The following is a 16,565-nucleotide window of genomic DNA, read 5'->3' as shown; positions in this document are numbered from 1 at the left end:
TTGAGAGAACTAACGTTTATTTTTTGTTTAAGCTATCTATAGTGCTATTTTCATCCCATACATGACTTAATTTCTTTTTCAATCTTGAAAACTCTGCATTAATTCATTTGTATTTACAGTCAAAGTACAACGGACTTTGCAATTTTTCAATAAATTCTTTGTAAACTAGGTGTTGAACATAGCACGATCGGCTTGTGAGCGAACATCCCTGATGCTGTCCCGGGTGTCCCGGCTGGCTGAGATTATCAACAACGACGCATCAGACCATCTCGACCGCGCAGGCACCAAGTTAGCTGATGCTGCACAGGTTCTGCTTACCAATGCCCAGGTATTTCAGTTACCAGCTTTTATATTGTATATAACATATTACAACTGGTACATTATGAATCTAGTATAACTGCAATGGAACTTTTTAACCATTACATTGACACTGATATTTTTTTGAAATCTAAACAAACATGGTAAATTTTGATCAAATACTGTTGTATCTAGAACACTAGTAACTTTGACTAGTGTTTTATTAATACTGCTTACATCGTGAATTATTATCGAAACGCTCATTTTAAATTACCTATCAAAAAACTTTAATATGAATACCTTTAAAATATCAATAATCTGGGTTCATACGAGACAGATCAACTACTGCTGTTGGTACCGAATTATAATTCCATTAATTCTATTTTCTTTTAAACAGGTTACAGCTTCTAGTATTGACGATCTTAGGTGCCAAACAGCATTAACAACCGCAGGTGACAACGTCGCAACTTCCGCTCAAGCGCTGCAGTTGATCTGGTCACCACTAGTGCAAGGAGTGCACCACCAGATCGGAGGACAGCTCGACAAGGATCATCAGCTTCTCATGATAGATCTGGATAACTTGAAGAAGACGTGCATCATGCCTGGTAAGTTGTAAATATTACCAAATACTGACAAGCAATCCACAATGCATATTTTTTTTCACCAATGCCATGATGAGTCGCAAAACTTGAAGTAAAAAAAACATTTTTGTGGGCAGGAGACCTCATATAATAAGATTATCTTTCAAAGGCTACCAAGTGTAATTAATAACTACCTATATTAAATAATTATGAATTATAGAAAGTTACATATTCAAAATTTATGTAATATGGTTTCACTTTAGTTAGCTGGTTGGCTAAATGCGAAACTATGAGGGTAGCGAAAAGCACTTTATGCAGTCTCGGGCCCGATTTTGATAAAAATTAAAACTGCATTTATTGTTTTTTTCAAATCAATATACCAAGCCAGAAATTACCGTAGATTTTGACTACTATGACATTGCATCAATGTGACGTAGTGCAGTCATTAAGGGGAATCAATGACTCACACTTAGATTAAAGATTGGTCTCCGCTGCGCTCCAACTAGATACCGCAAGCGTAGTCGCAAAATTCCGCTAATGCTACGCCTAAGTGGGTGTACTCAGCCAGTCTCGAACTTTGCTAATAACTAAACTAAAATGCCGGGTTGCGTAGTAAAACTTTGTAAAAATAATACTACAAGAAGTAAGAAAGACACTGGGATTATATAACATCAGCAAGTATTTTATTAATTTCAATGTAAAATAACACGAAACGTATGTTACAATATTTGAAATTGAATGTCAAGATGCCACGCACACATGCATCTAATAGTTTCCGTAATAAAAAAGCTATTGTTCTTAGGTAGTGCGGTATCTAGTTGGAGTACAGCGATGACCAATCCTTAATCGAAGGTCTCACAAATTAATTTATATATTACTTCATTGGTTGTGTTAGAAATGAGAAAAGTCCCGTGCCGAATAATCGATGTATTGGATACTCCGTAATTTGAGCACGAGATTAAAACCCAGACTTCAACTCTTGAATCTGATAATATTGTAATAATCAATCATCAAAATTTATTAAATTGTCATTATGTTATTGAAAATCCGTTATGAATTCGATGACTGAAATACCCTATTTAGTGAGATTCATAAACTCACTTTGAACATCTGAAGTTTATATTATATATTTAATAATATACATTTTCAGAATATGAATTAAGACAATCCATGCAACTGCAAAGCGACCTCGCAAGTGAACCAAATCAAGTAAGTAAAAAAACGTTAAATGTTTGTTAAGCTACACAAAATGATAAATGTCATATAAATATCACAATAGATAAAAGTAATATTTCGTACTATTCTGAAGTAATTATTGCATAAAATGAATCTCAAAATTCACCCTCATCGCTTTGCAAAAAACGTTAAATGTTTGTTAAGCTACACAAAATGATAAATGTCATATAAATATCACAATAGATGAAAGTAATATTTCGTACTATTCTGAAGTAATTATTGCATAAAATGAATCTCAAAATTCACCCTCATCGCTTTGCAAGAAACGTTAAATGTTTGTTAAGCTACACAAAATGATAAATGTCATATAAATATCACAATAGATAAAAGTAATATTTCGTACTATTCTGAAGTAATTATTGCATAAAATGAATCTCAAAATTCACCCTCATCGCTTTGCAAAAAACGTTAAATGTTTGTTAAGCTACACAAAATGATAAATGTCATATAAATATCACAATAGATGAAAGTAATATTTCGTACTATTCTGAAGTAATTATTGCATCAAATGAATCTCAAAATTCACCCTCATCGCTTTGCAAGAAACTTTTTGCTTTGATGTCATATATTTAACACTCACCACTCTTTTTTTTATGGAATAGGAGGACAAACGAGCGTACGGGTCACCTGTTGTTAAGTGATCACCGCCGCCCACAATCTCTTGCAACACCAGAGGAATCACAGGAGCGTTGCCGGCCTTTAAGGAAGGTGACCTCTCTTTCTTAAAGACCTTCAGCGCACCTCTGGACATTTGTTATTGCAGAATTTTTGGAGTTTATTCCTTAAGAATTGATTTTCATAGAAGGAGGCGCCCGGTATGAGAAAAATATGGAGAGGAAAACCTACTCATCAAATGGGATAGTAACATTTTTGGTGCGCATCATTTCTCGCGCACCTTTCACTTTACAGTTGTGTGTGTGTGTGTATACTTGTGTGCGGCCACCATACACAGTATAGTCTACACACAGTATTTTGAGTTCCGCTTTTAACAGGAATTGTGTTTGGGCATTTCCTGACATATTTTGAGCATTAAGGATATATTTGATATTTTAATTAAAACGCTTTTATTAGCTTCTGCTGTATGTCTGTTTGAAACGGACTCCATTGGACTTGGTTTTATTTAGTACCTGTTCAAAGACAATCTGTCTTGAGGAGTAAACTCCAGTCGTGCGTCGGAGCTGACACACATACTTTTGTTTTAATATATATATATATCTCTCTCTCTCTCTTTCTCTCTCTCTCTCTCTTACTCTGTAATATAAAAGTAAAAACATGGAGTACTTTTAACATAATAAGCGTTTACAAGTAAATCTATCTTTGAAACCCAGGCTAATCGAAATGCAAACGAACGAGAGAATAGATCTGCAGACAAAGAAGATGGTGTCTTTACTATTGAAGAAAATCCACTCAGACAACTAGCATCCAAAATATTACAGCGACTTTCGGTAAACATTTTATCTTATTATTATTTTATCAATGTATTAACTAACACCCTTGCAGTTTTTATGATGTTATTTTTTTTATTTAGTTACTAAATACTTAAGAAGTAGGAAAGTAGGAAAATATCACAAGTAAAGTAGGACAATAAATAACGTTCTGGTCTTAAATATTTGCGATCTGACTAAACTTAAGACTCACATTTCAATTATAACACTAAAATTTAAACACAGACTAAATCATCTGAGGTCGTGTCTGGATCTGTCTGTCCGTCTGTGGATAAAAAATATGGAGTGTAATTGAATTTTATAACCAGAGAAGAAATCAAAAGTTTGTAAGTGTTATGAAAATGTAATACTAAATGCATGTAACAGTTTTTTTTTATGGAAAAGAAGGACAAACAAGCGTAAGTGTGTTAAGTGATCACCGCCGCCCATATTCTCTTGCAACACCAGAGGTATCACAGGAGCGTTGCCGGCCTTTAAGGAAGGTGAACGCGCTTTTTGAAGATACCCAAGGTCGTATCGTCCCAGAAACACCGCACAAGCAAGTTCATTCCACAGCTTTGTAGTACGTGGAAGAAAGCTCCTTGAAAACCGCACTGTGGAGGACCGCCACACATCTAGATACTGGGGATGATATCCTAACTTGTGGCGGGTCGTGCGAAGGTGGAATTCGGCTGTAGGAATCGGGTGAAACAGCTCTTCGGAACACTCTCCGTGATAAATGCGGTAGAAGACACACAGTATAAAGCAAAAGAAAGTTAGTTTAGTAACGAAAATATAATGGGGCTTATATCAACAAATTTTCGACATAGTAAATATATAGAAAAATCTTCCCCTTAAATGTAAATAAATGTCCATTGTGATTCATCAAACGGTTTCAGAATATATCTACTAATTTATGACTCATTATTTTTATTTTCAGGCACATATTAGTGATGACACAATTGGCTCTGAAATTCGTGAACAGAAGGAAACTTTTAGAAATAAATTAAAAGCAGCTATTTTAGCCTTGGATCAAGCAAATGCGAAGTGCAGGAGAAATCCAATGGTAATTAAGATAAAAATAAAACTTGGAAATTGAATTGAGGAGATATTTTTAGGTTATTGCGTAAATGTATTTGGGATAATTTTAACTCTGTTGTAGTGTAAAATTATTAATTTCCACGAAAACCAACCAACATTATTTAAGACTTAATATTTATTAAGACACTTATCATTCCAACAAAAGCAACACAAGAACGATGTCGGCCTTCAAAGAGAGAGTACATACTTTTTCCAGTGATATATAAAACAATTGAAAAAGAATTCACGAAACAAAATGATCCTAACCTCATTGGTTTTGTTTTGGCATTTGGTGCTCCAAGCTACAAGATAAAGTAAATTATAGAAGTACTTAAAAGAACTATATAATATTGCATTTACTATATAATTAATAGCTGCATATCATTAAGGCCACTAGCCCGAGAAATAGCCAAAGTAGCGCATAATTGAATTCATTTCTTAACAGTTTAAATAAAGCTTTATTATTATTATTCATCTTTACAAAAATAATTATATGTCTAAGAATATGAGAAGAAAATTCATTTTTTCTTTACATTTCTATCTTTAATAGACATTGCGAAAATATCAACAAAGTTCCTGTAGCTCGTACCGTTGGAGCCTTGCTAATCATTAAATTTACCAATACAATTTAACATCACATAGTTTTGTTATTTCCGTAAAGAAAATTGTTTAATCTTTGTAATAAACTATTCTTTATTTATTTTTTTGTTATATTGAATTCTCATCGGTCCTTAATAAGTATGCCATTTCGAGTTAATCCGACGTTTTAAAGGGGGTCAAAAGCATGTTCAACGATTGCGTTACGTACTAACATACGTATAAAGTTAATATATATTGACACACTTTTTTTTACACAAATTATCTTGCCCCAAGTTAAGCATATGTTATGGGTTACAAGATAACGATATATTTAATATAATATACTTACTTAAACATACATAAATACAATTAAACATCCATGACTCGGAAACAAACATCCATATTCATCATATAAATGCTTGCACCTACCGGGATTCGAACCCGGGTACTCTAGCTTAGTAGGTAGGATCGCTAACCACTCGGCTATACAGGTCGTCATAAAGTTAATAAAAGCATATTAAAAATGCTTCTAATTCTGAATTAAAACTATGGCGGTCTTGTGCGAGCGAGAGGGTAATCTAGCACCGCTTGATTCCAAGATTCAAGGCCGTTGGCTCGGTCCCTAGCCTTAAGGCTGAGATCTATAGATCGTACTTAGACTGCTTACACTTTACTTCGCCAAGTGTGATAAATCGCGTACTTGACTTTTGCATTTGGCTGTCTTAGCTTAAGCTCAGCATAACCTCAGCTGTCAAATGACTATAAAAACTAAATCAAAGATTATTCTAAGTTTTACCTAAGATTTTTTACCAGTGGGCTCCTTTGCACAGAATGCCGGCTAGATTATGGGTACCACAACGGCGGCTATTTCTGCCATGAAGCAGTAATGTGTAAGCATTATTGTGTTTCCGTCGAAGGGCGCCGTAGATAGTGAAATTACTAGGCAAATGAGACTTACCATCTTATGTCTCAAAGTGACGAGCACAATTGTAGTGCCACTCAGAATTTTTGTAATTTTCAAGAATCCTGCTGTGCGGCACTACATTGTAATGGGCTGGGCGTATCAATTACCATCAACTGAACGTCCCGTTCGACTCGTCCCTTATTTTCATAAAAAAAAACTCAGCTCAAAAACTCAAAGATTATGCTAAGCTAACCTTCAGCTAAGTTTTACGTAAGTGAAGTCTAAGTAAAGCCTAAGTAGGCTCTGAAAATCTCAGCTTAAGAGCTGTATTCAAATAAAATGTATTGTGAATAAATGTGAAGCCCCATACACTTATTAATAAGCGCTATAAATATAAAGAACTGCGAAATGCGAAGAAATTATACAGTCGCGAGCAAAAGTTTGGAATCACTTACTTGAAATTGGTTCCGCGCTATCTTGCTTACTAAATAAATTTTTAATTACTTATCATAAAAATTAATTCATTAAAATCAAGCCAGTATTTAAGAAGCTATCCCAGATTAAGTGAAGGACTAACGACGTAAGTGATTCCAAACTTTTGCTCACGACTGTACTGTATAATTTACCCTTCTTAATTCTTAGTAATTTGTGATAAGATATATTTATTAAAATATATTTTGAATTCTGGAGGATTCCCGGATACGAGTGGGTATGGAGAACGCCCTTCATAATCTGCAACAGATCTGCCTGCTGTCTCACCGGGACCACTCCGGGAATGAACAGAGCAATATCGTCGACTTGCAGGTTGCATAGTATTTAATTAATATTAATAACTGTTACTCATAAGAATGAGAAGGCCTTATGAGGCAATGGAGAGGGCTTTGCTCGGAATTTTCCTTAAGAATCAGAAATGAGAAGATCCGTAGGCGAAGCACAGTTATCGACATAGTCCAAATGATTGCGAAACTGAAGTGGCAGTGGGCAGGGCACATAGTTCGGCGGACAGATGGCAGGGGCAGTAAGGTCCTCGAATGGCGACCACGTACCGGAAGACGCAGTGTTGGTAGGCCCCCCACAAGATGGTCCGATGGTATGGTCAAGATCGCCGGAATGTGTTGGATGAGGGCAGCGCAATCTTTGGGAAACCTTTGTCCAGCAGTGGACGTCTTCCGGCTGATGAGTGTCACACCTTCACCCGAATTATTTAGCCTTAAGCCAGACAAATCCCGATAACGCTTACAATATGAACTAAATATTAAACTAGTCACCCGACCCGGCTTTGTCCTTGTAAATTTTTATTATATTCTAAACATAAAAATGCTTATGATATTTAGAACAATATAATTTTATGTAGTCAATGCTAAGTGTACCAAGAATACTGGCAGCTTTCTGCGTTGGATATCTAGGAACCGTTGGCCGAAATAAGTTGCTTTCTAGTAACTCTATATACATAGATTATTAAAAATTGGTTTGTTTTTTTTATTAAAATAGAATTTTATCAAAAAAAAAATTTTTAAATGTTGAAAACTTTTCAAAATTGGCAGATTTCTTTTGAAATTTTGTGACTTCCAAGTTTACGGTTTGTTACGCAAAGGAGATTGCCCAAAAAATTATGGACCGCCGCCTATACTTGTATCAAATTCCAAAGGTTTTTGTAGATGATACGTAAACATCCACCGACTACCCCCAAGTATTTATTTTGATCATCATAACATCAAAACCCGGGTTTTGATGTTATTATATATATATATATACTAGCTGACCAGACAGACGTTGTTCTGTACATAATAAATAAAATACCGTTTTTGATGAATTTGTCAATAATTTTTCATTGTAACATAATAATATGCTCCTTGTTGTTATAATGAAATTGTTTCACAGCAGAACTGTCAAACCGCGCGTCAAAAATACTCTCACAGAAAATATGTCCAAACAAAACAATTATTGGAAATAAAAATAATTATGGGTCCCAAATCGAAATAAAAATTATCCTATCTCTTAAGTTGGACTAAACTGCACTCCATGAAGTAATCCCCATTGAAATCCGTTCATTAGTTTAGGAGTCCATTAAGGACAAACATTGTGACACGAGATTTATATATATTAAGATATATAGGGTCTTTCAATAGGGACTTCCCAACTTTTACAGTTGATAGCGGCCATCTTGTTGAAGCTTCATCTGTCAAATTGGCTGTCATTTATTCAGTCTGTTTTGCCAAATCACCATGAATGGATATAGCGTTCAACAACACGTGCAAATGATAAAATTGTTTTATCAAAATGGGTGTTCTGTTCGGGCATCGTTCCGCGCGCTTCGCCCATTTTACGGGCGCCATAATCGTCCTACCGAGAGGACTATTCGCAGTTTGGTGGATAAATTTGAGTCCACTGGTTCAATAAACGATCAACCAACACCCGTACGTCGACGAAACGCAAGATCTACCGAAAACATCGCCGCTGTCCGTGAGAGCATGCAGGAGAATCCGAGGCAGGCGATTTCGCGTCGCTCACAAGAACTCGGCCTTTCACAGACCACAACTTGGCGAATTTTGCGTCGTGACTTGGGCCTGCACCCGTACAAAATTCAACTGACCCAGCTGAAGGTAAACAACCATAGACAAAGACTTGTGTTCGCTGAATGGGCTCTGGAGCAGTTGGCAACTGACCCTAATTTTCATCGAAAAATCATCTTCAGCGATGAGGCCCATTTCTGGAAGAATGGGTACGTGAACAAACAAATTTGTCGAATTTGGGCCGATACAAATCCACATGAGATCCAAGAGCGTCCAATGCATCCCGAAAAAGTCACTGTTTTGGTGTGGATTTTGGGCTGGCGGCATCATCGGTCCATATTTCTTTGAAAACGACGTTGGCCAGGCCATCACCGTAAACGGAGAGCGCTATAGGTCGATGATTACCAACTTCTTTTGGCCTGAATTGGATGATATGGACACCAACGACATGTGGTTTCAACAGGACGGCGCTACGTGCCACACAGCTCATGCCACATTGGACATTCTGCATGAGCGGTTCGATGACATGGTCATCTCACGTGGAGATGAAGTGAACTGGCCACCGAGATCGTGCGATTTGACCCCATTAGACTATTTCTTGTGGGGTTTTCTTAAGTCGCAAGTCTATGCAAATAAGCCACAAACCACAGCGGCCCTCAAAGCCAAGATAACCCATGCCATCGGTCAATTCAGCCTGATTTATGCACCAGCGTCATGGAAAATTGGACATTTCGGATGCGCGCCACCCAGAGAAGCCGGGGCGGACATTTGAACGATGTTATATTCCACACATAATGGCATCGATAGGCCTTTCAAACGAATAAAAATTGTTGATGATATCTAACACAAATTTTGTTTTATTTAAATTTGAAGATAGGAAGCCCTTAATGAAAGACCCTTTATATAAAATCTACGTTAAAAAAACCAAAAACTGTAAAGTATCAAATAACTAAAAATTTAATATTATTATTATTTATACACCTCTTAAGCAAATCTTTAACATTAATAAAATACTATTATTTATATGTGCTACCTATTGATAGGTTTCAAGTCTACGCTTGTAAATCAAGCTGAGGGGTCCCCAAAAAATGTGTCGAAATGACTGGTGGATGAATGTTAATTGGTCAGTCTGTTTAGTATTTTATGTATTTACTAGCTGACCCGACAGACGTTGGTCTGTATATAATAAATAAAATAATGTTTTTATATGAATTTGTCAATAATATATCATAACATCAAAAATTACAACGTAAAATATGCACCCTGCTGTCGTAATGAAATTGTTTCACAGCAGAACTGTCAAACCGTGCGTCAATAAATTCTCTCATAGAAATTTTGTATGGACACATCAAACGAAAAACAAATTTGTTGTTTTTATTTAATTTAGCAGCATTTTCCTATTTATTCACCTTTTAAACCTTCCCTGGACTTCCACAAATAATTCAATACCAACATTAGCCAAATCGGTCCAGCCGTTCTCGAGTTTTAGCGGGACTAACGAACAGCAATTATTTTATATATATGTATATATATATATAAATTACAATAATATGTAATTTTATCATATCACAGGACTATATCAACAATGTTACGTCGGCAGCTGAGGATCTTTCAACTACGTTGTCTTCAATCAATGACAACGTTGGAGGGAAACCAATAAGGGTGTAGTATTATACTGTTCTGTTTTATTCAAAAGTTTGTATTATTTTAATAAAGTTGTAAAGTTAGTTTTTTTATTATTACAAGGAAACATAACAAACACATCACAAGAACTGAACAATATATAATATGTCCTAACACAAACATTCACAGAAATAACTTTTTTTTATGAAAATACGGGACAAGACGAGCAGGACATTCAGCTGAAGGTAATTGATACGTCCTGCCCAATACATTACATTGCAGTGCTGCTCAGGATTCTTGAAATGGCCAAAAATTCTGAGCGGCACTACAATTGCGCTCGTCACCTTGAGACATAAGATATTAAGTCTCATTTGCCCAGTATTTCCTAGCTACGGCGCCCTTCAGACCGAAACACAGTTATGTTTACACATTACTGCTTAACGCCAGAAATAGACGACGTTGTGGTACCCATAGTCTAGCCGGCCTCCCACTTTTACTCACTAACTTACAAAAGATCAAACAAATTAAATGAAACTTCGGAAAACGATAACAACGATTTCAATTTTAATTCTGAATCGTGTCTGAACGCCGCAGGGAGAACAAAAATATATCAATGTCAAGAAAACAATTCTTATAAGATTACAAGTAAATACAAGACATTCTGTGTAATGGCGCGCGGAACCCGATGTTTGTTCTTGGGGACGATAGTTCAAAAGTAATGCATGAGCGAAGAGACCTGGCTGGGACGTGAAAGCCTACGAGACTGAGGAGCTCAGAATTCAGCTCACCAGTACATATCTTCTTTAAAGTTACACAGTCTGTTATAGTGCGGCGCTCACATATAAAACATATATTATTCAAAACATTTTACCATGATCATGGGTACCACAACGGCGCCTATTTCTGCCGTGAAGCAGTAATATGTAAGTTTTACTGTGTTTCGGTCTGAAGGGTGCCGTAGCTAGTGAAATTACTGGACAAATGAGACTTGAAAACTTATATCTCAAGGTGACGAGCGTAGTTGTAGTGCTGCTAAAATTTTTTGGAATCCTGAGTGGCACTGCATTGTAATGGGCAGGACGTTACAATTACCAACAACTGAACGTCCCGCTCTTCTCGTTTTTTATTTTCATAAAAAATACATATTAATGACACGTGTGATATTATATACAATATGAATTTGTAGTCCGATCCGACTTGTTTGATCGAAACTTGTAAATAATAATTTAGGAAGTTTCATAAGAAACTGTAACTACTTTCTCAAACTTAAAAAATAAGCTAGAATCACTATAAAAGGCAAATAAATATGAGGAACTATTTATTTACGAAGGAATTTTACGAACTCATAATAATACCTAACAAAAAACTTATAGTTAGATAATTTTTTGAGTAAAAACTGCGACAACGCTCACACAATATAAATTGTCATTGAAGTACTATATTGATATCATTTCCGTTGTCGAGAAGGACTAGTAATAGGCAACTGAGTTGCCGAGTCATGCCATTCTAAAGTTCAGGACGGTATAGTGTGTATCTGTAACTTACTAATTATTTCAGAATATCAGAGAGGAATGTCGGAACATTTGCAGTGATGCTGAAGAACTTTCCAACCCGATTGACCCTAGAGCTGATGATACTCTCATCGACGACATGCTGCTCATTGAGAACTTCGCCAAGGTTCCCGTCATTTTGTTATCTATAATATTTGAAGCCTAGAACAGGAACTAAATGTGAAGTAATATTTTTTATTGTAATTGTGAGGGTTAAAAAATTGCTTTTAAAATACTCGCTTGCTCTCTTATGCTATTGAAAACAAAATTTATGAACGATGCGGGACTCGAACCCTTGCGTTCCGTGCGAGCGCTCTTCCACTGAGCCAACCGTTCGAGTGACGTCACGTTCATAAATCTTGGATATATCTTTTTCAACTCTCAGGTTGTGACTTCATCTACAGTATCTACTTTACAGATGATAACCTGCTCAACCACAATATCTATATATTAGGAAATTGACTTGAGATGTCGGTTTTTCAAATCAAACAATTTGTTATTTTTTTAAAGAGATAACCTCAATTGATGGGATTAATTACACAAATTAAATTTATGAATGACCCGAACCCGCGAACTTTCGCCTTCCATGCGGGCGCTCGTCCACTGAGCTAACCGTTCGAGTGACATTACGTTCATACATCTTGATATTATGTCTTGTTCAAATCTCAGATTGTGGCTTCATTATCGAATCCTAGAAGAGAAGTTATCACTTTAAAAAAATAGCAAATTCTCTTATAATATTTTCGCAAAAGGATCCCAATTCTATAACGGGACGAAAACAGGCCTCATTTCATGGCATGTAATCTTACTCGAATCTTACATCTTACCAATGATGCGCCGGCGATGAAATTTCTTTTTTTGCAATTTTTTTTTGTTGTCTAATTTTAACCTTTCAAGCTGTTTTTAACAAATCATAAGGTCCTTTAGTTTTTACTGTTGTCAAAAAAGGTCATAATCGAAAATGTTTTTGCATTTCAGCAATGTAGTGATAGAGTACAAAATATAGAGAAGTCAATGGACTTAATTGTTGATGATAATTCAAGAAATATTTTGAACGAGAAAGTTGCAGTTCTAGCTGATGCTTGTGACATTTTAAGGTTTGTTGGTGCAGATATAATTTAAAATATTCTATATTATGATACTATGAAACTTTAAGATAATAATTAAAAAAGATAAGTACGTAGCGAAGATCAACTAGAGGTTTCGGTAGATGTTGTAAGAATGTTGTTAAACCTACAAAGATCTTCAAATTTTTCCCAATGTTTTCTATATTTATTAGTAGGTATACAGCGCCTACGGTGTAATATAATTATTAGATACTCGTAAACTATTATTTAAGGGAAAAATATCTTGCACGATCCAATACTGTACCATGCTTTCAGTACTGTGCTCTCAAAGCAAAAAAGTGAGAGAAGGGTCGAATTCCAGTGAAAAGTTAGTTCGTACGAGTCTTAGATCTTAATAGATGTTCACAAATTATTTCGATTATAATTAGGATATAATCATCACATTTATAAAACATTAAGAAAATAGTTTTGTACACTAAATATATTAAATATAATATATTTAATATAATAATATATAATTCAAGGAACTTGACATCAAATCGCATACATCGCATCGCTATCTTAAAAACTTGTTCAATGTTTAAACAAAAAATTGATAGCAAATTTTCCTTGCAGGTTTGCTACAAAGAGTAGTATCTCGTCAGCGGCAAGTGTAGCCTTTGATGAAAACATTCAGAATCTGACGGACTTTGAAAAGAAAATTGAACTGATGACTGCAAATGATGGAAATATTGCTGGAATTGACGTAAGGGCTAGTAAACGTGATATAATAAATGAATTGTCATTCGTATTTAATATTTAACCTAAAGGGACTTATTTTTTATTTATTTATGTTAGTAATACTGTATTGGGCACCTGACGGTATGGGATAGTCGCCGTACAAATCGTAATCACATCGTAAATTAAAGTTGAAAACCCTCGTATTAACATACGAGAACGAAGCATGTTCATATTTGGTAGAAAAGGTTTCTCAGTGAAACAGGACTGGTTAATTGTAAAATGTTAATATTATGTCGGCCAAATATTAGAAGTTAATTAAATAGAGGTTCTAGTTAATTCGTGGTATACAGACTACAATGCTATAATTGTATTCTACAAACAGTCTTTTATTCCAAGGTCCGTATTGCAGAAGCCGTCTCAGTTCGTAATGTGTGACCAAGTGAAGTTAATGATAATATAAATTTGATCACGGATTACGCATTTTGACACCTTCTGGAGGAAGAACCTGAGTAATCAAATCCTACAATATTTATAGAGCAAAAGGCGCTCACAAAGACCTGTTGTTAAGCTAAGATTTGATTAATAGCAACACAATTTATATATGAATTATGCTAAACCGTAGCGGGTTCGGGGCGGAACAGTGGTGGTTAGGGCACGTCCGAGAAATATTTAGATATGGTTGAAATTATCTATATAATTATTTTATACTATCGCTAGCCACTACAGATACATGCAATCACGCATGTCTTCAGGAATCGTATGAAGATATTTTTAACTCTAGTCGCATCAATCTTGCATGCGATCATAATTCTACGAACTCTTCACTTTGTCTCTTTATAATACTTCATACGCCGATCTGATTGCAACTTCTCCCCTTACCTTCACTCACATTCGCTTTATATTTTTTTGTAATTAAGGCAATTTCATCCATCGTCTCTGCCGACCTCATCATGCCCTTTTCAATGACTGATTAAACATTGCTCTCTACTGTTATAGCAAAGTGTGAGTGAGGAACAAAGCCAAGCAGTTAATGATGCAAAGTTAGCACTATGTAGTGGAGTCGTTGGCAGAAGTGGAGATGTGGTTAACATGCTTGTTCAGTATGCAATTAGATTGAGGGATGTTACTCCGGGAGACCAGGTGAATCGATTAAAGTAAGTAAGATAAACCATTATAGGGAATATTTCTGTGGGGCAACATTGCGATATATTTTTAGCAGTGGACATAACTTTACTGACGAATTCAACTGTAGGAAACTTGACTCAAGTACAGCTCTTTAGAGTTGCACATCACAAATAGGGAAAACCAGGCGAGTCGAACTCTTAGTCGATGTTCCATACTTTCGTACAAAATAAGCCATCTACTAAATATAACACGATGTTTTTATAAATATATATTTAAAAGGAATTTTATTTGTGTATTGGAAACCGCCATAGTAATTCCCAACCTATCGCACTATTGAAACATATGAAATACAATCCACTGACGGACAGACAGTGGAGTCTAAGTAATAGGATTTCCGTTGGTCGGTACCTACCCTGAAAGGGAAAAATGGGAACCAAAACCATCACTTTATTGTCTTTCTATCCACATTCTTGTCAAGAGCCTTCGTCTTAGAAATTTACATCATCATTTCTGTGGCTGAAGCTATAAGAAAATTGACCTGGTATCATGAAATTGATTGTAGACTTAAAGAACACCTGGAGAAATTAACAAATATGCTGAAGAAGCAAACATTTGAACGAGGTAGGAGAGTGGCCACCTGGCAGGAAGAACGCAGTGACGACGTCGATGACGTCACACGGGAAATAGTAAAGGTATACCTAATACTAGTTGTTCTATAATTTTATCACAGCTTTTGCTCTCAGAACTCCGAACGGCTCAGACAGGCTTCCATATACAGTTGGGAAGAAGCCGAAGAATTTTCAATAAGTAACTGCTAGAAATGAAGTAGTGCAGGATTGACGATGGCTTCTCTTGTTTCACATCTCTTTTCGTTGGAGATTGTAATTAACATGAATGTTTAATTAAATTTCAGGAGATCGAAAGCTATAATAGTAAGTCAAACGGAGGTAGCGACAATAATATTTTGAATGGAGATGCTATTGAATTGATGTTAGCAGATAGCATAGATGAGAAGAAGTATCTTAATACGTAAGTATAGGCCGATCGAAATAATATTATTTGTCCATAGATGAATTATCACAGTTTCAATTCCACGTACTATTTCACCGTGATCACTAAACAACATTAATTGTAAGGTACTTTTGAAATGTAGCTTATACTCTTTACTGGGTGTCCCAGAATTGTGGGACAAGGGCAAATGGGAATATCTTTGGCTTTGGGAATCAAGCTTTCAGATAAGCAAAAAAAAAGTAGGTAAAACGGATGTTTGATTGGGGCGTTGGATAGGCAGGCTTGGACCAATATTGTGTCCGCCAAGGTGATTTAAATACTTTCAATTTATTTAATGGAGGTGATTTAAAGGATAAGGTATATTCGAATATTCTTGATAATCTTATGTATGTACTCGTACATATGCACATAAGTGAATTTATTAGAAACTGTCATAACCATAATGATAATACCAGGAACAGACATAAACTTATAATACCTACACTACTCGGCTGAGTCGAGTCCCAGAAAATGTTCAAAACAAATATATTACGAAATTCAAAAGAATGTTAAAACCTTTTAATACTAAAGTGCAGTTACGAGCAAGCATAACCCAAGCTCCTCAGGAAACCGTCACTATTAGTTTAGTTCGTCACACGAGAATATTCTTTATTTCTTCGATTCAAAGAAAGGATTTGTAATTTTGTTTTATTAAATTAGTAAAGATAAACCTTTACTGACATGAAAGGGTGCATTGAAATTACAACAAAATGCAAACCTTTAGAGTAAAAGTGAAATTTTTTCATACTTTTGTGCAAGAACTGTTTACAAATGATACCGTTTTAGAATCCTCAATAATTGGGCAAGTTTTTAAGA

General features: G+C 35.5%; 1 protein-coding gene across 3 annotated transcripts in view; it reads left to right on the top strand.

Annotated features, from left to right (window-relative positions):
* Positions 1-16,565, top strand: part of LOC126970120 (uncharacterized) — a 94,986-nt gene that overhangs the window by 54,368 nt on the left and 24,053 nt on the right. For all 3 annotated transcript variants that reach the window (XM_050815847.1, XM_050815848.1, XM_050815845.1), the window contains 13 exons: positions 170-328; positions 695-902; positions 2,029-2,087; positions 3,443-3,559; positions 4,479-4,604; positions 6,792-6,905; positions 10,187-10,276; positions 11,795-11,914; positions 12,766-12,884; positions 13,470-13,599; positions 14,571-14,728; positions 15,262-15,391; positions 15,613-15,728. In XM_050815847.1, the coding sequence (XP_050671804.1) occupies positions 170-328; positions 695-902; positions 2,029-2,087; positions 3,443-3,559; positions 4,479-4,604; positions 6,792-6,905; positions 10,187-10,276; positions 11,795-11,914; positions 12,766-12,884; positions 13,470-13,599; positions 14,571-14,728; positions 15,262-15,391; positions 15,613-15,728 (1,646 nt within the window). The remainder of the gene's footprint in view (positions 1-169; positions 329-694; positions 903-2,028; positions 2,088-3,442; positions 3,560-4,478; positions 4,605-6,791; positions 6,906-10,186; positions 10,277-11,794; positions 11,915-12,765; positions 12,885-13,469; positions 13,600-14,570; positions 14,729-15,261; positions 15,392-15,612; positions 15,729-16,565) is intronic.

This window comes from Leptidea sinapis, chromosome 20, assembly GCF_905404315.1.
Source record: "Leptidea sinapis chromosome 20, ilLepSina1.1, whole genome shotgun sequence".
Lineage (NCBI taxonomy): Eukaryota > Metazoa > Arthropoda > Insecta > Lepidoptera > Pieridae > Leptidea > Leptidea sinapis.
The sequence above is the reverse complement of the archived record's forward strand: the minus strand, read 5'-3'. Positions and strand labels throughout refer to the sequence as shown.